The following is a 22,503-nucleotide window of genomic DNA, read 5'->3' as shown; positions in this document are numbered from 1 at the left end:
ATTCAGGGCTTTAAATACTATCAGGATTTTGAAGTTGATCCTGTAGTTGACCGGTAGCCTGTGGAGTTGGGCCAGGATTGGGGTGATGTGGTCTGTCCAGGACCCTAGCAGCACTGGACTGGATTAGTTGGAACCTCTGTAGTGATTTGGCTGGGAGGCTCCCAAACATCGCAATGACGTAGTTGATCCGAGAGAAGATGAAGTCGTGGATGAGTTTCTCTGCATCTGGCTGGGAGAGTGATGGTATGACCCGGGCAATGTTGTTAAGATGGAAAAAAGTATGTGTTACGTACAGTTGAAGTCGGAAGTTTACATGCACTTAGGTTGGAGTCATCAAAACTCATTTTTCAACCACTCCAAAAATGTCTTGTTAACAAATCATAGTTTTGGCAAGTCGGTTAAGACATCTACTTTGTGCATGACACAAGTCATTTTTCCAACAATTGTTTACCGACAGATTATTTCACTTATAATTCGCTGTATCACAATTCCAATGGGTCAGAAGTTTACATACACTAAGTTGACTGTGCCTTTAAACAGCTTGGAAAATTCCAAAAAATGATGTCATGGCTTTAGAAGCTTCTGATAGGCTAATTGACATCATTTGAGTCAATTGGAGGTGTACCTGTGGATGTATTTCAAGGCCTACCTTCAAACTCAGTGCCTCTTTGCTTGACATCATGGGAAAATCAAATGAAATCAGCCAAGACCTCAGAAAAAAATTGTAGACCTCCACAAGTCTGGTTCATCCTTGGGAGCAATTTCCAAATGCCTGAAGGTACCACATTCATCTGTACAACAATAGTACACAAGTATAAACACCATGGGACCACGCAGCCATCATACCGCTCAGGAAGAAGAAGCGTCCTGTCTCCTAGAGATGAACGTACTTTGGTGTTGAAATTGCAAATCAATCCCAGAACAACAGCAAAGGACCTTGTGAGGATGCTGGAGGAAACAGGTAGAAAAGTATCTATATCCACAGTAAAACGTGTCCTATATCGACATAACCTGAAAGGCCGCTCAGCAAGGAAGAAGCCACTGCTCCAAAACTGCCATAAAAAAGCCAGACTAGAGTTTGCAACTGCACATGGGGACAACGATTGTACTTTTTGGAGAAATGTCCTCTGGTCTGATGAAACAAAAATAGAACTGTTTGGCCATAATGACCATTGTTATTTTTGGAATAAAAAAGGGGGAGTCTTGCAAGCCGAAGAACACCATCCCAACTGTGAAGCACAGGGGTGGCAGCGTCATGTTGTGGGGTGCTTTACTGCAGGAGGGACTGGTGCACTTCCCAAAATAGATGGCATCATGAGGCAGGAAAATTATGTGGATATATTGAAGCAACATCTCAAGACATCAGTCAGGAAGTTAAAGCTTGGTCGCAAATGGGTCTTCCAAATGGACAATGACCCCAAGCATACTTCCAAAGTTGTGGCAAAATGGCTTAAGGACATCAAAGTCAAGGTATTGGAGTGGCCATCACAAAGCCCTGACCTCAATCCTATAGAAAATTTGTGGGCAGAACTGAAAAAGCGTGTGCGAGCAAGGAGGCCTACAAACCTGACTCAGTTACACCAGCTCTGTCAGGAGGAATGGGCAAAAATTCACCCAACTTATTGTGGGAAGCTTGTGGAAGGCTACCTGAAATGTTTGACCCAAGTTAAACAATTTAAAGGCAATGCTACAAAATACAAATTGATTGTATGTAAACTTCCGACCCACGGGCAATGTGATTAAAGAAATAAAAGCTGAAATAAATAATTCTCTCTACTATTATTCTGACATTTCACATTTTTAAAATAAAGTGGGGATCCTAACTGACCTAAGACAGGGAATTTTTACTTGGATTAAACGTCAGGAATTGTGAAAAACAGAGTTTAAATGTATTTGGCTAAGGTGTATGTAAACTTCTGACTTCAAATGTATTTGTTTTATGTGGGCATCAAAGAACAGAGAAGGATCAAACTTGACTCCTAGGTTGGAGATGACAGATGACAGGTGGATGGCCTGGTTGTTGATTGTAGGGCAGATGTTTCCAGCACTGATGACCTGCTTGGGTGTCGCAACAAACATAGCATTAGTCTTGCTACTGTTCAACTGGAGGAAGTTCTCTTTCGTCCATGCCCTGATGTCCTCTAGGCAGATGTTTTGCTAGGGCAGAGATGGTGTCCGGTTTGCTGTTAATTTAAACCTGGGTATCGTCAACGTAGCAGTGAAAGGTGATGTTATAATCTCTGAGGATTTGCCCCAGAGGGAGCATAGCATGTCAATTAAAAACAAGATAGGTCCCAGGGCTGACCCCTTGTGGGACGCTGCATGTGACTGATGGTGTCAATCTGAGACACAATTGCACTGCAAAGATGAGGCTGCAGGAGAGCATGAGTTTGCAGGGTTGAAATGGCGGTTGATGGTATGGAACAGGGTTCTGGAGTTACCTTTGTTACTGTCAATCATGGCAGAGATGAAGGCTGATCGTGCTGCTTTTAAGGCAGCAGGATAGCTTGTCTAGTGGTCTTTATGACTCTGATGGGAAAGAGGTTCCCAAAACTATTTCATTTAAAGGGCTCCTCCAGTAAAATAAGAAACTAGCCAATAGGATTTGTGGAAAAGTGAACTTTCCTGACCCAAAAGTATTTCATAAATAAAAAGGGGTGGGGGGGATCAACAATGAAATATTCAGTTGACGTTCTGAGCATTTCAATAACCTTGCCGTGTCAGATTTGATGTGTTTTTCCCCCACTTTTTATTGCTTAAGTTTAAAACAAATTAGTCAACACTATAATATACAAATGAAATAATGCGTTACACTAAACAATTGGTAGGCAGATGCATTAAATAATATTAATTAAATAAATACATTGTACGAAAATTAGACAAAGACATTCCTTTCCATTCTGTAAGCTTCCACTACATACAACATCCAAACAGAAAAAGGAGGTGGGTCAATATTTTTTGGGGGAAAATTCAAATATACTTTTTATTTTCGCTGCCGAAGCTATTGAATTTGATTAGGTATTTGTACCCGCATAGCTTTCTGGTTACTCAGAGTAAACCTCTGATGCAGTTATCACATCAACTCGGTACCGTTACCCCGTGTATATAGCCAGGTTATAGTTACTTATTGTGTATTTATTCCTTGTGTTATTATTTTTATATTTTTATACTATTTAAATTTTTGGTTAATCTGAATTATTGGGAAGGGTCCGTAAGTAAGCATGTCACTGTTAGTCTACACCTGTTGTTTACGAAGCATGTCACAAATACAATTTGATTTGATTTGAAGTCAATAAGCTCAGTGAAAGCTGAGATCTGAGTGGAGACAGATTGGAGAGACACCTGGGCAGTGCTTGACTTGGGCAGGAGCTCACCGGAGCTGAGTACTGGCACCTAAAACGTTCTACTGCTTGAGCTCCTGATCCTCTTATAAAATATTATCTCAAAAGTAAAATGGAGCTCCTTTACCTAAATATAAACAGTACTGACACCCAAATTGAACACCGGCACATATTTTTAGTTCAAGTCAGGCATTCAAGTGGGACATTTCATTATCTGATGGACATATGAACCAACCTACTGAGCAACAGCCTTGCAATGTCACATTCAGATGGAGAAAAGGTTGATGACACAAGACATGAGGTTAAATTTGCACTAATATATACATGTGATATTTATGAGATAATATTTGCAGCTTGAAATAGATAATAATAATTATTTTGGGACTACACTGTAAAATTGTTGGACCGTTTAGGATTGCTTAACTGAGTAGGAACCGTTAAATTTTGTTGAAGTTTCAAGGGGGATTTTTTTTCAAGTAACACAAGATAGAGCTGTCAAATTTGATATGTGGATAGCTAGCTTTTGATTTGTTCTAATCCTGTTGGTAAGTAACAACAAGCAAGAAGGTGATCTTTAATACCAAAATATGTTGGAGACCTTCATAGTCCATGTACTGATCTAGTGATACATTTCCGTCAAGCTGTAAGTTAGCACTATAAGTAACGTTAGCAAGCTATGGACCCCAAATGGGTGGCCACCATGCTAGCCACCATGCTATTCACTTAGCTTGCTATCTTGTAACGTTAGCTTGGTAGCTGATAAAATCATGCCATTTATGCTATGCATTTTAATTATAAATTGTGTTATTGGAACAGAATTCTACATGGCTTTTTAAATGCATTTAACCACAACCAGCTTGCTAGCTTCAGAGAACATGCAGTTTGATGTTGTTGCACAAAGTTGGCCTCTGGGTGGCAGTATATGCGAACTAAAAGTGACTGCTTGTTTCAACCGGTTTCAGACCAATCGTGGCCCTCATCTAGATCTGATGTCGGATAAACGTCAGCGTGCAAGGGTCCAGGGCTCTTGGGCCAAACCACTGCCCAAACAACCACGTCCAACAGGTTCTCTCCCTGCCATGCAGACTAAATTAGACCAGGGCCCATATTCACAAAGAGATTCAGAATAGGCTGGTCTAGGATCAGTTTTACCTTTCAGATGTTAATGATTAAGAAAGATTATATGGGTGGTGGGGTGGCTCTCCTACTCTGAGACACTTTGTGAAAACAAGTCCAACTCTCCTACTGTAATTTTGAGAAGTTCCATCCATGGTAATATGCATGTTTTTAAATGGTCATATGGAGGCATATACATTTTCTTTGGCAGGAACAATTCCCAATTCCAGCACTGTCGTGATACCAAGTGCCAATCCACCACCTGCAGGTTGGGGAGTGGGACAGCGGATGTTTGAGTATCAACAGCCCGCTAAGGTAAAAAAAAAGAAAAAAGTATTGGACTTTATTGTGTTATTAATAGATCTTTTCCGAGAAAAGACGTTTTTGATTGAGGTGTCGCCATTGACGACAGATTAAATCGGCCTTGGGCTGACAAGGATCAACTAATACGTTTTCTTTCTTTCTTTCTTTCTTTCTTTCTTTCTTTCTTTCTTTCTTTCTTTCTTTCTTTCTTTCTTTCTTTCTTTCTTTCTTTCTTTCTTTCTTTCTTTCTTTCTTTCTTTCTTTCTTTCTTTCTTTCCCTTGCTCAGCCAGTCAGAGATGTCCCTACAGAGAAGGTGATAGAGTGAGTAACTTGATCAAAACAGTCATCTTCTCTACTCCGTCATTAAAACAACCCAAATGAAAAATGGTTACGCCTAGTGGAAGTATAACAACAATTCTTTACACATGCACCCTTTCCTGTTCCTCAGAATGGGGGGTGATTATGAGATCAGCTATGGTCCATCAGGAGTGTCAAGGTGAGTTCTAATCTAATGCATAAGGAGGTCCAATAGACATTGGATCAACCATATAAATGACAACAGGGTCCTGTTCATTAGGGGAACACCGTAGCAAAACGTTTCACAATGGAAAATTAAAATGTGCTTTCTTTTTTGGGGGGGTGGGAGCGACAAGTTCAGATAATACTTCTCCATTTCCTTCCATTTGTGTCTACTGAACACAACCCAGAATCTCAGTCAGCTACTGCCTTCCACCCACTTAACCCGTCTGCTTCCCCTTTCAACAATTCTCTACCCCCCCACCCCAGACTGAGGCTGATCCATGGGTTCTTACCACCAGAGGAGGCTGACTGGGCCTTCAGTAAACTGCTAGCAGAGCTGCCTTGGTCTCAAAAGACTAACTACAGACAGGGTAGGTCGACAATCATGTCTCCAAGGATAGACCACAGAGCAATACTGTACACAGCCTATAGACGTGAGCAAACTGATTTTTTTTTTTTATGGGTGCCATGTTGGCATTGGAAGTGTTTACCAATTAGAATGTTATTGTCATGGAACGTTTGGTACTAATGTAAGATCGACCATCCCTGTACAGCTGACCCGGGATTCAATCTCGACAACACTTCCTATTCTCAAGCTAACATGCTAATCATTGCCCTACCAAAACCATAGCGATCTACATGGCCTCCTTTACCCACCGTTCCTTCCCATTTTGACCACATGACGGGAGGACTGGATCAGGACAAGTCTTCTCCAACCATAGGTCACGGAAGGAAAAGAGACAAGGAAAGACCATTTAAGTGGAATTGGAACCCAGCCCTGAATGAAGTTGCATCAGATTTCCCATCGGTCTCTCTGTTGGATTGAATCCAGCCACGTTCCATCGTTGAGCAAGACACAGTAGCAGACGACAACAACACGAAGGAGGCGCATGACTCAAAACCATTAAGCCCAACAAGCATATGTAGGAAGAACATGGCCCAGCTGCTGCCCCTCACATTGTGTCAACACGAGTCAATTGTGACATCTAGGTTCAAAAGGAAATAGAGGGGGTGGTACTGCTACATACACACACACACTATATGCACACACATACTACACACATACACCCACTCCTCTTTATAGCCTTGCTGCACATTGACTCACTTTTTCCTACTCCAGCAAGACTCTAAATAGGCTCTACATGACTAAGGTTATGTTCCAAATAGCGCCCTATTCCCTAAAGAGTGCACTTCTTTTGACCAGAGCCTTAAAGTGGCGTGTATTCATGGATGCCAATAATCCAAAGGCTGGCAGATAGCGATATTGATCTGGTATTGATGGTTTTGTCTTACCATCCAAACACATTGTATGCAGCTGGCAATACATTCGTATCCTAAAACATTCTCCATTCAGGCTGCCAAGGTGTCGATTTCCTCCTTAACTAGAGTTAATGGCGAGAAGAATTTGGAAAATATGCATACTTTCTTTGTGAAACACAATTTCCCGCCACCTTGCTAAGTGGCTAATGCTACATCCAAATTTGTTTACATCCCTGTTAGTGAGCATTTCTCCTTTGCCAAGATAATCCAACCACCTGACAGGTGTGGCATATCAAGAAGCTGATTGAACGGCATGATCATTACACCAGCGCACCTTGTGCTGGGAACAATAAAAGGCCACTCTAAAATGTGCGGTTTTGTCACACAACACAATGCCACAGATGTCTCAAGTTTTAAGGGAGCATGCAATTGGCATGCCCCCTGCCCAGTCATGTGAAATCCATAGATTAGGGCCTAATGAATTTATTTAAATGTGTTGATTTTTCTTGTAAGAATTGTAACTCAGTAAAATCGTTGAAATTGTTGCAAGTTGGATTCATATTTTTGTTCAGCATAGAGCAAACAACGCAATTAACACAACACACCCAGTTGTAATATGGCTGTTTTCCTGGCTTGGCTTCCCGAATGATTTTACCCACACACTGCTACTGGAACCATATGGGCCCTGGTCAAAAGTAGTGCACTGTGAACGGAATAGGGTGCCATTTGGGTTTCAGCCCATGACTAACTAGAGTTTTGTTTATCCTTGTCCTGATATCATCTTTTTTTTATGGGTACAGTGAAAGTTTTTGTTTTTAGCTATAATAAATGAAGTCATGTCTAAATATTTGTTTTGGGCTTAATGTATGAACTGTGAAGTCTCAACTCTGTTGACCAGTGGGATGACGTTTTGGCTTTGTGACTGTTTTCTTTTATGAAATGCCCAAATGGAGCTCTTTGAGAAATGTATTAGTGCTTGCTTCCATAGAAAAGAGCGATGCAGCAAGGTTTTATAAAGATGACCTGGGAACTGCAGGTTTACCACATTTGGGGTGACTATTTCATGGTACAAAATAGTTTATATCTTTTGCACCATGAAAATGTCGCCCTTAGAGTAAAACAAAGCAGTGGAAGGCACTTAGAACAATGACCACATTGCCAAATATGGATGCAAATAATGTTTTTTGGGAATTGCTCAAGAAATCAAGTACAAATTATGATTAAATGCTATATATATATATATGTGTGTATATGTGTGTGTGTGTATGTATGTATGTATATGTGTATATATATATATATATATATATATATATATATATATATATATATATATACATACATACATACATACATACATACATACATACATACATACATACATACATACATACATAGCCAATCAGTCAAAAGTTTGGACACCTACTCATTTAAGATTTTTTCTTTATTTTTACTATTTTCTACATTGTAGAATAATAGTGAAGATATCAAAACGATGAAACAACATATGGAATCATGTAGTAACCAACAAAGTGTTAAACAAATCAAAATATATTTTATATTTGAGATTTTTCAAAGTAGCCACCCTTTGCCTTGATGACAGCTTTGCACACTCTTGGCATTCTCTCAACCAGCTTCACAAGGAATGCTTTTCCAAAAGTCTTGAAGGAGTTCCCACATACACTGAGGGGAAAAAAGTATTTGATCCCCTGCTGATTTTGTATGTTTGCCCATTGACAAAGAAATGATCAGTCTATAATATTAATGTTAGGTTTATTTGAACAGTGAGAGACAGAATGACAACAACAAAAATCAAGAAAAAAACATGTCAAAAATGTTACAAATTGATTTGCATTTTAATGGGGAAAATAAGTATTTGACCCGCTCTGCAAAACATGACTTAGTACTTGGTGGCAAAACCCTTGTTGGCAATCACAGAGGTCAGACATTTCTTGTAGTTGGCCACCAGGTTTGCACACATCTCAGGAGGGATTTTGTCCCACTCCTCTTTGCAGATATTCTCCAAGTCATTAAGATTTCGAGGCTGACGTTTGGCAACTCAAACCTTCAGCTCCCTCCACAGATTTTCTATGGGATTAAGGTCTGGAGACTGGCTAGGCCACTCCAGGACCTTAATGTGCTTCTTCTTGAGCCACTCCTTTGTTGCCTTGGCTGTGTGTTTTGGGTCATTGTCATGCTGGAATACCCATCAACAACCCATTTTCAATGCCCTGGCTGAGGGAAGGAGGTTCTCACCCAAGATTTGACGGTACATGGCCCCGTCCATCGTCCCTTTGATGCGGTGATGTTGTCCTGTACCCTTGGCAGAAAAACACCCCTAAAGCATAATGTTTCCACCTCCATGTTTGACGGTGGAGATGGTGTTCTTGGGGTCATAGGCAGCATTCCTCCTCCAAACACGGCGAGTTGAGTTGATGCCAAAGAGCTCCATTTTGGTCTTATCTGACCACAACACTTTCACCCAGCTGGCCTCTGAATCATTCAGATGTTCATTGGCAAACTTCAGATGGGCATGTATATATGCTTTCTTGAGCAGGGGGACCTTGCGGGCACTGCAGGATTTCAGTCCTTCACGGCGTAGTGTGTTACCAATTGTTTTACATTTACATCTTGGTGATTATGGTCCCAGCTGCCCAGCTGCCTTGAGATCATTGACAAGATCCTCCTGTGTAGTTCTGGGCTGATTTCTCACCATTCTCATGATCATTGTAACTCCACGAGGTGAGATCTTGCATGGAGCCCCAGGCCGAGGGAGATTGACAGTTCTTTTGTGTTTTTTCCATTTGCGAATAATCGCACCAACTGTTGTCACCTTCTCACCAAGCTGCTTGGCGATGGTCTTGTAGCCCATTCCAGCCTTGTGTAGGTCTACAATCTTGTCCCTGACATCCTTGGAGAGCTCTTTGGTCTTGGCCATGGTGGAGAGTTTGGAATCTAATTGATTGATTTCTTCTGTGGACAGGTGTCTTTTATTCAGGTAACAAACTGAGATTAGGAGCACTCCCTTTAAGAGTGTGCTCCTAATCTCAGCTCGTTACCTGTATAAAAGACACCTGGGAGCCAGAAATCCTTCTGATTGAGAGGGGGTCAAATACTTATTTCCCTTATTAAAATGCAAATCAATTTCTAACATTTTTGACATGCGTTTTTCTGGATTTTTTGTTGTTATTCTGTCTCTCATTGTTCAAATAAACCTACCATTAAAATTATAGACTGATCATTTCTTTGTCAGTGGGCAAACGTACAAGATCAGCAGGGGATCAAATACTTTTTTCCCTCACTGTACTTGTTGGCTGCTTTTCCTTCACTCTGTGGTCCAACTCATCCCAAACCATCTTAGTTGTTGAGGTCGGGTGATTGTGGAGGCCACGTCATCTGATGCAGCACTCCATCACTCTCCTTGGTCAAATAGCCCTTACACAGCCTGGAGGTGTGTTTTGGGTCATTGTCCTGTTGAAAAACAAATGATATTCCCACTAAGCGTAAACCAGATGGGATGGTGTATCACTGCAGAATGCTGTGGTAGCCATGATGGTTAAGTGTGGCTTGAATTCTAAATAAATCACTGACAGTGTCACCAGCAAACCACCCCAAAACAATCACACCACCTCCTCCATGCTTCACTTTGGGAACCACACATGCAGAGATCATCCGTTCACCTACTCTGTGTCTCACAAAGACATGGCGATTGGAACCAAAAATCTCAAATTTGGACTCATCAGACCAAAGGAGAGATTTTCACCCGTCTAATGTCCATTGCTCGTGTTTTTTGGCCCAAGCAAGTCTCTTCTTCTTCTTATTGGTGTCCTTTAGTAGGGGTTTCTTTGCAGCAATTCGACCATGAAAGCCTGATTCACACAGTCTCCTCTGAACAGTTGATGTTGAAATGTGTCTCTTGAACTCTGTGAAGAATTTATTTGGGCTGCAATCTAAGATGCAGTTAACTCTGCTGCAGATGATAAGTTCATTAGAGGTACCTCTGGGTCTTCCTTTCCTGTGGCGGTCCTGATGAGAGAGTTTCATCATAGCGCTTGATGTTTTTTGCGACTGCACTTGAAGAAACGTTCAAATTTTCCACATTGACTGACCTTAATGTCTTAAACTAATGATGGACTGTCGTTTCTCTTTGCTTATTTGAGCTGTTCTTGACATAATATGGACTTGGTCATTTACCAAATAGGTCTTCTGTCTTCTTGTCACAGCACAACTGATTGGCTTAAATGCATTAAGAAGGAAAGAAATTCCACAAATTAAGTTAAGGCACACCTATTAATTGAAATGCATTCCAGGTGACTACTTCATGAAGCTGGTTGAGAGAATGCCAAGAGAGTGCAAAGCTGTCATCAAGGCAAAGGGTGGCTACTAAGAAGAATCTCAAATACTTAAAACATATTTTGCTTTGTTAAACACTTTTTTGGTTACTACATGATTCCATATGTGATATTTTATTGTTTTGATGTCTTCACTAGTATTCTACAATGTAGAAAATAGTAAAAATAAGGGAAATCCCTGGAATGAGTAGGTGTCAACTTTTGTCTGGTGCTGTATATATTTGAGTATACATCACCATTTACAATGACATTACTGGGACCTGAAAATACACTGTTTTGTTGTTTACTGTCCATATGTATTAAACTTTATATCACTACACTATTTATTCATGTCTCTGACAGAGCTCCAACTAGTCCTGATTTCAAATTTTTGTCAAATTGCCTTGACACAAATACAGTACCAATTTAGAGATGTTTCACTTGGCCTATTGAATCAACTCATTTGTGTGTGTGTGCAATGTGCATGCACTACAGTAAGTGATTGTGTGTGTGCACACCTGCACCTCAGTATGTACAGAAAATGTGCTTCTATCACTAGGGTCTATTCAAGAACACAGGTTATTCATGCAGTGTAACTGTATTGTCCCTGTGTTGTATAGGTGAGGCCTATGAGGAGCCCAGGTTAACCTGCTGGTACGGAGAACTGCCTTACACGTACGCCCACTCTACTCTGGATGCCAACACACAGGTATGATATATCTGCACCTCCTGCTGCATGACTGGAAAAGTGGAGCTGAATTGAATGAGCGTTGTGCCTGCTTGTAAAAGCGATTTGGCCATTTCCTCATGCATTTCCCCTTTACCGCAACCACTTTTGCGCTTTACCATTTCTCTCGGACTCTTGCGGTCGCTCTACCTCACTCTTCTTGTTCCTCCTTTTACTCTCCTCTGCCAATGTGTACACTAGTACTGCTCACACAACAGCAGCTCATCTATATACTTATTCCCTATCCCCTACTACCTCCCTAAGAAATGCTAAGCATATAAATAATCAGTGAACATGGTGAAACACTGTTAAAAAAAAAGAGCACTATTAACATTTAACATGAGCCGCGGTGCATAACCTCTTTCTCCCTCTTCGCCCTTCTCGCCCTCTCTCTCAGTGGCACCCGCTGCTGGTCACCCTGCGCTGCGCCGTAGAGAAGGCGAGTGGCCACCGTTTCAACTCGCTGATGTGTAACCTGTATAGGAACTGCAAAGACAGCATCGGCTGGCACAGTGACGACGAGGTCGCGCTGGGCACCCGGCCCACCATCGCCTCCCTCAGCCTGGGAGACATGAGGGTGTTCAGCCTCCGCAAGCAGCCTGCACCGGTAAGACTGGGATCATGGGGGAGAGGGAGATGGAGGGATGAGAGACAGGCGGGGGGGATATAAGGTCCACCATCGCCTCACTCAGCCTGGGGGACATGAGGGTGGAGGGAGATGGAGGGATGGGAGAGACAGGGGATATAAGGTCCATCATCGCCTCACTCAGCCTGGGGGACATGAGGGTGGAGGGAGATGGAGGGATGGGAGAGACAGGGGATATAAGGTCCACCATCGCCTCACTCAGCCTGGGGGACATGAGGGTGGAGGGAGATGGAGGGATGGGAGAGACAGGGGATATAAGGTCCACCATCGCCTCACTCAGCCTGGGGGACATGAGGGTGGAGGGAGATGGAGGGATGGGAGAGACAGGGGATATAAGGTCCACCATCGCCTCACTCAGCCTGGGGGACATGAGGGTGGAGGGATGGGAGAGACAGGGGATATAAGGTCCACCATCGCCTCACTCAGCCTGGGGGACATGAGGGTGGAGGGAGATGGAGGGATGGGAGAGACAGGGGATATAAGGTCCACCATCGCCTCACTCAGCCTGGGGGACATGAGGGTGGAGGGAGATGGAGGGATGGGAGAGACGGGATATAAGGCCTGTTCAGCCTCCACAAGCAGTCAACGCCTGTTAGACTGGAGGAGAGACTGATTTTACCAGTAGGTCTATGTTCCTATGGATCTTCCCAAGTACCCCCTATGGAAATGGAAAGTACAGGGGTTCACGTATGAGCAGTGATTTTTCTGACATTTTCATCCTTGGGCAGGCTGCCCAAGTCTTTTTCGGATTGCCCTAGTCCAAACAGTGTCAAAAAATAAAACATTTGTATTTATTTATTTTTTTTGGGGGGGGGGGGGGGGAAACACCTTCAGTGTAAACTTAAATGACTAAAACTAGATATAAAGTATGTATAAAAGATAATGGACCTATATATATACTTTTTAAGTAATATAATCTTTGAGAACTAACAATTACCAAAATAAAAACTAGATGGTCACGGAGAATTTTTTTCCCCCCAAAACTATTTAGCAGTATTCATTTTATGTTTGAGCAAAATAACATGCTATTAGCCATGGCAAATGCATAGCTTTAAATGTAAGATGTGTAGAATTGCAGGAAATTAGCTTTAAACTGCGAAAATCTTTTCTGCTTCATGGAGAAATATGTAGAATTGCAGGAAATTGCCATAAAGTTGCACAAATGTCTCTACACCACCAAGATGGGTGCCTCTAAAATGGTCTCAAAAATGTTTTGCTGTCCAAACCACGCTCATTGCTACGCCCACCACCCAAGCCCCTTTTTGAACCAGAAAGAACCTCAGAGTAGTTTGCCATAGATTACTTTGGCCTAAATCTGGACAGATTTATGTCTTGTTCATACAATGTTATTACCCAAATGAAAAAAATACTACAGTTTACTATATAATACTACAGTTTTAGTATAATATTATCAGTGGTGTAAAGCACTTAAGCAGTACTTTAAAGTATTTTTACTTAAGTAGTTTTTTTTAGGGTTTCTGTACTTTAATATTTATATTTGACTACTTTTACTTCACTAAATTCTGAAATAAATAATGTACTTTTTACTCCGTATATTTTCTTTGACACCCAAAAGTACTCATTACATTTTGAATGCTTAGCAGGACAGGAAAATGGTCTAATTCACACACTTATCATGAGAATATCCCTGGTCATCCCAACTGATGATCTGGTGGACTCACTAAACACACATGCTTCATTTGTAAATTATGTCTGAGTGTTACATGCTGACCATACGCGAGCGTTGCAAAATACATTTACACATGCATGTTATTCAATCATTGCACTCCCACTGCTCGCGCGCCTCAGCGAGCGTCTGCGTGGCCAGGCGCTAAAAAAGAAATTGGTTCCATTTGTGACGCTCAACGCGCTGCAAGTCCAGCCTCTCCCATCTCCTCATTTGGTTTTTATACCCACGTGGGTGATTGAAAGATGAACTTAGTAATGCTGTAAATCTGGTTGCCAACCGCCATATAAAGAGAAAAGAAGAAAAAGAAGCCTGAAGGAAGGAGAGATGACGAGAAATGAATTCGGTTTCCCGTTTTATCTGTGGATTAATTGTCGGAGTAGAGGACCTTGTTCATTTCAGGTCAAATAACAACCCAATGTTTATATACCAGGACAAATTAGCTAGCAACAGCAAACTAGCTAGCTAAATTGCCATAAATGTTTAATGCTTTTTGACCTGTCCCCAAATTAGTATAATTGGTTCAAAGTTGTTGATATTTCAACCTGTGTGTTCTGATCGCTTCTGGTGTGGGTGAACAAAATCAACGTGCCCACGAGGGCGCACGTCTGGTTTGGTCAGCATGTTAGTGTGCCACTAGCTGTCCGTAAATTCACATTTAAAAAAAGTAAATGGTGCTGTCTTGTTTGCTTAATATAGGTAATTTGAAATATTTATACTTTTACTTTTGATACTTAAGTATATTTTAGCAATTATATTTACTTTTTGTACTTAAGTATATTTAAAACCAAATACTTCTAGACTTACTCAAGTTGTATTTTACTGGGTGACTTTTACTTGAGTACATTTTCTGTTAAGTTCAAATCAAAATCAAATTTATTTATATAGCCCTTCGTACATCAGCTGATATCTCAAAGTGCTGTACAGAAACCCAGCCTAAAACCCCAAACAGCAAGCAATGCATGTGAAAGAAGCACAGTGGCTAGGAAAAACTCCCTAGGAAAAACTCCCTAGAAAGGCCAAAAACCTAGGAAGAAACCTAGAGAGGAACCAGGCTATGAGGGGTGGCCAGTCCTCTTCTGGCTGTGCAGGGTGGATATTATAACAGAACATGGTCAAGATGTTAAAATGTTCATAAATGACCAGCATGGTCAAATAATAATCATCATAGTAGTTGTCGAGGGTGCAACAAGCACATCCGGTGAACAGGTCAGGGTTCCATAGCCGCAGGCAGAACAGTTGAAACTGGAGCAGCAGCACGGCCAGGTGGACTGGGGACAGCAAGGAGTCATCATACCAGGTAGTCCTGAGGCATGGTCCTAGGGCTCAGGTCCTCCGAGAGAAAGACAGAAAGAGAGAATTAGAGAGAGCATATTTAAATTCACACAGGACACCGGATAAGACAAGAGAAATACTCCAGATGTAACAGACTGACCCTAGCCCCCCGACACATAAACTACTGCAGCATAAATACTGGAGGCTGAGACAGGAGGGATCAGAAGACACTGTGGCCCCATCCGATGATACCCCCGGACAGGGCCAAACAGGCAGGATATAACCCCACCCACTTTGCCAAAGCACAGCCCCCACACCACTAAAGGGATGTCTCCACCCACCAACTTACCGTCCTAAGACAAGGCCGAGTATAGCCCACAACGATCTCCGCCATGGCACAACCCAAGGGGGGGCGCCAACCCAGACAGGAAGACCACGTCAGTGACTCAACCCACTCAAGTGACGCACCCCTCCCATGGACGGCATGGAAGAACACCAGTAAGCCAGTGACTCAGCCCCTGTAAAAGGGTTAGAGGCAGAGAATCCCAGTGGAAAGAGGGGAACCGGCAAGGCAGAGACAGCAAGGGCGGTTCGTTGCTCCAGCCTTTCCGTTCACCTTCACACTCCTGGGCCAGACTATACTTAATCATAGGACCTACTGAAGAGATAAGTCTTCAGTAAAGACTTAAAGGTTGAGACTGAGTCTGCGTCTCTCACATTGGTAGGCAGACCATTCCATAAAAATGGAGCTCTATAGGAGAAAGCCCTACCTCCAGCCGTTTGCTTAGAAATTCTAGGGACAATTAGGAGGCCTGCGTCTTGTGACCGTAGCGTACGTGTAGGTATGTACGGCAGGACCAAATCGGAAAGATAGGTAGGAGCAAGCCCATGTAATGCTTTGTAGGTTAGCAGTAAAACCTTGAAATCAGCCCTTGCCTTAACAGGAAGCCAGTGTAGGGAGGCTAGCACTGGAGTAATATGATCACATTTTTTGGTTCTAGTCAGGATTCTAGCAGCCGTATTTAGCACTAACTGAAGTTTGTTTAGTGCTTTATCCGTTTAGCCGGAAAGTAGAGCATTGCAGTAGTCCAGCCTAGAAGTAACAAAAGCATGGATTAATTTTCTGCGTCATTTTTGGACAGAAAGTTTCAGATTTTTGCAATGTTACGTAAATGGAAAAAAGCTGTCCTTGAAACAGTCTTGATATGTTCTTCAAAAGAGAGATCAGGGTCCAGAGTAACGCCGAGGTCCTTCACAGTTTTATTTGAGACGACTGTACAACCATCCAGATTAATTGTCAGATTCAACAGAAGATCTCTTTGTTTCTTGGGACCTAGAACAAGCATCTCTGTTTTGTCCGAGTTTAAAAGTAGAAAGTTTGCAGCCATCCACTTCTTTATGTCTGAAACACAGGCTTCTAGCGAGGGCAATTTTGGGGCTTCACCATGTTTCATTGAAATGTACAGCTGTGTGTCGTCCGCATAGCAGTGAAATTTAACATTATGTTTTCGAATGACATCCCCAAGAGGTAAAATATATAGTGAAAACAATAGTGGTCCTAAAACGGAACCTTGAGGAACACCGAAATTTACAATTGATTTGTCAGAGGACAAACCATTCACAGAGACAAACTGATATCTTTCCGACAGATAAGATCTAAACCAGGCCAGAACTTGTCCATGTAGACCAATTTGGGTTTCCAATCTCTCCAAAAGAATGTGGTGATCGATGGTATCAAAAGCGGCACTAAGATCTAGGAGCACGAGGACAGATGCAGAGCCTCGGTCTGACGTCATTAAAAGGTAATTTACCACCTTCACAAGTGCACTCTCAGTGCTATGATGGGGTCTAAAACCAGACTGAAGCGTTTCGTATACATTGTTTGTCTTCAGGAAGGCAGTGAGTTGCAGTGCAACAGCTTTTTCTAAAATTTTTGAGAGGAATGGAAGATTCGATATAGGCCGATTCGTTTTTTATAAGTTGTCTTTACTTTTACTCAAGTATGATGTACTTGAGTAATGTCCGCAGAAACACGACACTTTTGTAACTATAGTAAATACTACAGTATTTAATTTGCATATAAGGTACCCTGCCCATTCCCCTCCCGCATATCCCAATTTGTGCCACCCCTAACTGAGAAACCTACATGCCAAGTATAGACCATACATTGTGTTCCCTACAGGTTATAGTAAAGAACAGACGCTCAGACCCCAGAACTAGCCATTCGGACCCCAGTCCTACCTAAAAGTTATGAAACATTTGCTCTTTTAGTATTTCTCCAGGAGATTTCCTCAAGGAGAAAGCCTGCACTTCAATGTCAAAGATAATCAAACAAAAACACTATAGTAAATACTATAGTATACTACAATCCGTAAAAACACTACATTAATTACTTTAGTATATAATACAGTTCTTTTACTACAGTATTTACAATATAGTTAACTGTAAATACTACAGAATACTAACAGTATTAACTGTCGTATTTTTGCGGACTTAAGTCTTTAGTCCGTAAAGACACTACAGTTAATACTGTTAGTATTTACTGTAGTAGACCATAGTATTTTATTAATGTGGGTAGATCAGTGTTTATACTCAGCTACTTTCAAACTAGGTGGTAACACTCATCCATCATAAAGTAGATGAACTGTGCTAGTTGTGTAAGTATACAGAGGTGATATGTGGTGATAGTTTGTACCCTAGACTCAGTATGTGTGTTTACATTTGTGTACTCGTGTGTGTGTGTGTGTCAGGAGGAGGACGGGGACTACACATATGTGGAGAGGCTTCGGATCCCTCTAACTCACGGCACTCTCCTGATGATGGAAGGAGCCACTCAGGATGACTGGCAGGTAAACCCGGCTAATCAAATACAGGGACACACCCTAACAACACCATCTACAGGTAACTGCCAAAATAAAGGAAACTAACATAGTGTCTTAATAGGGTGTTGGGCCACCACGAACTGACAGTGTCTGGTACTCTATTGGAGGGATGTGACACCCTTCTACCACGAGAAATTCCGTCATTTGGTGTTTTGTTGATGGTGGGAAAATGCTGTCTCAGGCGCCACTCCAGAATCTCCCATAAGTGTTAAATTGGGTTGAGATCTGGTGGCTGAGCCGGCATGGCATATGGTTAACATTGTTTTCATGCTCATCAAACCGTTGTGACCACTCATGCCCGGTGGATGGGACCATTGACATCTTATGTGGGGATAACCACGGTAGCCAAAAATAATGGCCTGCCCATAATTTTTATACATGACCCTAAGCATGATGTGATGTAAATTGCTTAAATAACTCAGGAACAATACCTGTGTGGAAGCACCTGCTTTCAATATACTTTGTATCCCTCATTTACTCAAGTGTTTCCATTATTTTGACAGTTACTTGTATGTCCCACACAGGATGACTGGCAGGTAGGCCAGGCCAATCAAACACAGGGACACGCCCCAACAACACCAGTTCGTGTTCATTAGGGCACGCAATGGAAAACATATAAAAACAGAAAACAAAAGTGAATTTTTATTTTTATTGGATAAGTCCAGGATATTTCTTATTCACAATTTACATTTCACGAATGCATATTTGCAATTCATTTAGCTAGCAATAAAGCTCATGTTCATTCATAGATCATGGTCCCTCAAGAACGAATGACCAAACATGTACAGTACCAGTCAAAAGTTTCGACACACCTACTCATTCCAGGGTTTTTCTTTATTTTTATTATTTTCTACATTGTAGAATAATAGTGACGATATCAAAACTATGAAATAACACATGGAATCATGTAGTAACCAAAAAAGTGTTAAACAAATCCAAATATATTTTATATTTGAGATTCTTCAAAGTTGCCACCCTTTGCCTTGATGACAGCTTTGCACACTCTTGGCATTCTCTCAACCAGTTTAACCTGCAATGCTTTTCCAAAAGTCTTGAAGGAGTTCCCACATATGCTGAGCACTTGTTGGCTGCTTTTCCTTCACTCTGCTGTCCAGCTCATCCCAAACCATCTCAATTGGATTGAGGTCGGGTGATTGTGGAGGCCAGGTCATCTGATGCAGCACTCCATCACCCTCCTTGGTCAAATAGCCCTTAGACAACCTGGAGGTGAGATGGGTCATTCTCCTTATTGAAAAACGCAAACCAGATGGGGTGGCGTATCACTGCAGAATGCTGTGGTAGCCATGCTGGTTAAGTGTGCCTTGAATTCTAAATAAATCACTGACAGTTTCACCAGCATAGCACCATCACACCTCCTCCTCCATGCTTCATGGTGGGAACCACACATGCAGAGATCATCAGTTCATCTACTCTGCATCTCACAAAGACACAGCAGTTGGAACCAAAAATCTCAAATTTCGACTCATCAGACTAAAGGACAGATTTCCACCAGTCTAATGTCCATTGCTCGTGTTTCTTGGCCCAAGCAAGTCTCTTCTTATTGGTGTCCTTTAGTAGTGGTTTCTTTGCTGCAATTCAACCATGAAGGCCTGATTCACGCAGTCTCCTCTGAACAGTTGATGTTGAGATGTGTTGTTACTTGAACTCTGAAGCATTTATTTGGGCTGCAATTTCTGAGGCTGGTAACTAATGAACTTATCCTCTGCAGCAGAGGTAACTCTGGGTCTTCCTTTCCTGTGGTGGTCCTCATGAGAGCCAGTCTCATCATAGGGCTTGATGGTTTTTGAAGAAACTTTCAAAGTTCTGGACATTTTCCGTATTGACTGACCTTCATGTCTTAAAGTAATGATGGACTGTTGTTTCTCTTTGCTTATTTGAGCTGTTCTTGCCATAATATGGACTTGGTCTTTTACCAAATAGGGCTGTCTTCTGTATACCACCCCTACCTTGTCACAACACAACTGATTGGCTTAAGGAAAAAAACTTAACTAGGCACACTTGTTAATTGAAATGGATTCCTGGTGACTACCTCATGAAGCTGGCTGAGAGAATGCCAAGAGTGTGCAAAGCTGTCATCAAGGCAAAGGGTGGCTAGTTTGAAGAATCTCAAATATAACATATTGGGATTTGATTAACACTTTTTGGGGGGTTTCTACTTGATTCCATATGTGTTATTTCATAGTTCATACAATGTAGAAAATAGTAAAAATAAAGAAAAACCCTTGGATGAGCAGGTGTCGAAACCTTTGACTGGTACTGTAGCTTGCCTGTCCCTGGCGCAAAAAGGTTGAGAAACACTGATCTATGCCAATGGAAGTGTTTTGGTATTCAAAATCATACGCTTTATCGACCTTGCCAGGAACAACAACCCAGTTAGCTGACTGCTAGTGCTAGCCGCGTGAGCGTGTTGCGTCATAACAGGCTTTAGTCCTAGTGGGTTATGAGTTATCAGACAACAGCAAAGACTTTCTAAAGTAAAGAACATTATGTCTGTCTCTGTCGTTCTGAGCTTTTCTATCAGACAAGGAGTTCTTAAGAGAGAGAGAGGGTGTGTTTGTGTCTAGACTACCTCCATACACTTCCAGTGACCTAAAACAGTTTTAGAACCCTAGCCCCCATAACAAACTGCACTTATTTATGACTGTTACGGTTATGCTGATTCCCTATTATACACAAAGAATGCTGTGCGATGGAAAGTAAAGTAAGAGAGTTCCCAGACAGATTGACAGCCAGACCGAGGGATTGATAGGGGGTATAAGGAAGGAAAAATGACGTCAGATTTAATGATAGCAATTTATTTGCTCTCAGGGTCCAATGTGTGTGTGTGTGTGTGTGTGTGTGCACATGGCTGTGGTCATCTGTGGATGATTGTGTGTGTCTTCGGGTCGGATCGTCTGTCTCCATCACTAGGAGCCATTTATCCTGTCTAACAGTGGAGTCTTCCAATCCTGCTGGACCCCGTGTTCTCCTGCCCCACAGTCAGTTCCCGTAGTTTCTTGGCCCCGACACTGGACCCTAGAGAAGCGCCACTCCTTAATTTAAGGAGAGAGCGAGAAACGTATTGAGACAAAAAAAGGTCAGCTGCGTTTTATGGCAACATCTGACAGGAGTCCCATCCCAGAGAATTCAGGAAAGTACACGTTGGATTGCCGCAGTTAGTCTGGCCCCCACTTACTCAAGCTGCTTTTCACACAAAACCACCCAGCGCTTAGTTAATTCACCATCTGTTTGAAACGGACACAAAATATTTAGACTGGGACGTAGCTCTTGTTGTGTAACCGCTGCGATAACTCTCCCCGTCTAAATCTGGACTGAGCGGTTGTCTTCGCCAAGACTCGTTCCCTGGTGACAGTTTTTAGATACACTGTTCGTTGTTTATCTGATTTTGGTTGAAGTTGGAGGTGAGAAGTGGGACTATGTCTGCCAAGTCACTAGCAAGACATGCACGGAGTGGTTGTGTGTGTATAAGCGAGTGAGAGGGAAGTGAGGGAGCGAGAATGAAATAGTCTCCGGTCTCTGATACAAGGCCAGATGTTACTGTCTGTGTTGTGTGCATGTGTTTTGTCTCTGGACTTAACTGCGCTATGGGAAGGCTCCTTAAAGTGACGGTGGTTAAAACAGGAAAAACCAACATAGTGGAGGTACTTGACTAACACAGTTCAGTGAAGTCTCTCTAATACACAGAACTGTTATTTGCTTTTGTTGTCCTCAACAGCATTCAGTGTCCAAAGAGTACCATGACCGAGGGCCTCGTATCAACCTGACCTTCCGCACCATGTACCCAGAGCATGAAGGACCGAGACCAAGGACCGGACTACCACCCCAACACTAAACACACTGTCCTTCACACTTAATACTCTTTATAGCAGTCCCACCCAGAGTGTTAATGGAAGATTGTGTGGAGGAGGAGGAAATGACCTCAGCCCTTGATGGACATGATTAAATACACTTTATGGGATAGTGAGAAAGATGAGTGTTGACATCAGGAGAAAATACAAGCTTAAAACCACCTGACAAGATTTGTAAGGACTTGTCAACGTTTACAGTTATGCTCACTAAATATGTGGAGAGCAATGTTATTGTTTCATACAGTAGATTTTGCCTTAAATATATCCCATAACGGATTAGTTTGACAACTATAGTTTCTGTGGACTGGAATCACGGGGGTCAAGTTCTCTGAAGGCCTTATGAAGTTAATATATTTTTGAATAATTTGTCCCCATTTTTATAAGACTAATCAGGAAAAGGAAAAAAATGGAGATTTGGCTTTCTACCTGGTTGCCGTTAATATAATATTTCTTTGGCTTCACGTTTTGATTTTGTTGTAATTGTAAATAGAATACCTAATTAAAGTCATAATTTAATACCCCTTGGTTTGCAGCCTTTTGAGAGAACAT

General features: G+C 41.9%; 1 protein-coding gene across 1 annotated transcript; it reads left to right on the top strand.

The window, feature by feature from the left end:
- Positions 1-3,782: 3,782 nt before the first annotated feature.
- On the top strand, positions 3,783-22,474 carry alkbh3 (alkB homolog 3, alpha-ketoglutarate dependent dioxygenase). Its single transcript, XM_014124715.3, has 10 exons — positions 3,783-3,886; positions 4,304-4,406; positions 4,669-4,772; positions 5,048-5,082; positions 5,210-5,257; positions 5,548-5,651; positions 11,489-11,577; positions 11,993-12,202; positions 17,954-18,052; positions 21,822-22,474. The coding sequence occupies exons 2-10, from the start codon at positions 4,331-4,333 to the stop codon at positions 21,936-21,938; spliced, it is 882 nt and encodes a 293-aa protein (XP_013980190.2). The 5' UTR covers positions 3,783-3,886; positions 4,304-4,330; the 3' UTR covers positions 21,939-22,474.
- The last annotated feature ends 29 nt before the right edge of the window (positions 22,475-22,503 follow it).

Source organism: Salmo salar, chromosome 10, assembly GCF_965601325.2.
Source record: "Salmo salar chromosome 10, fSalSal1, whole genome shotgun sequence".
Lineage (NCBI taxonomy): Eukaryota > Metazoa > Chordata > Actinopteri > Salmoniformes > Salmonidae > Salmo > Salmo salar.
Note: the sequence above shows the minus strand (reverse complement) of the source record. Positions and strands in the feature narration are given on the sequence as shown.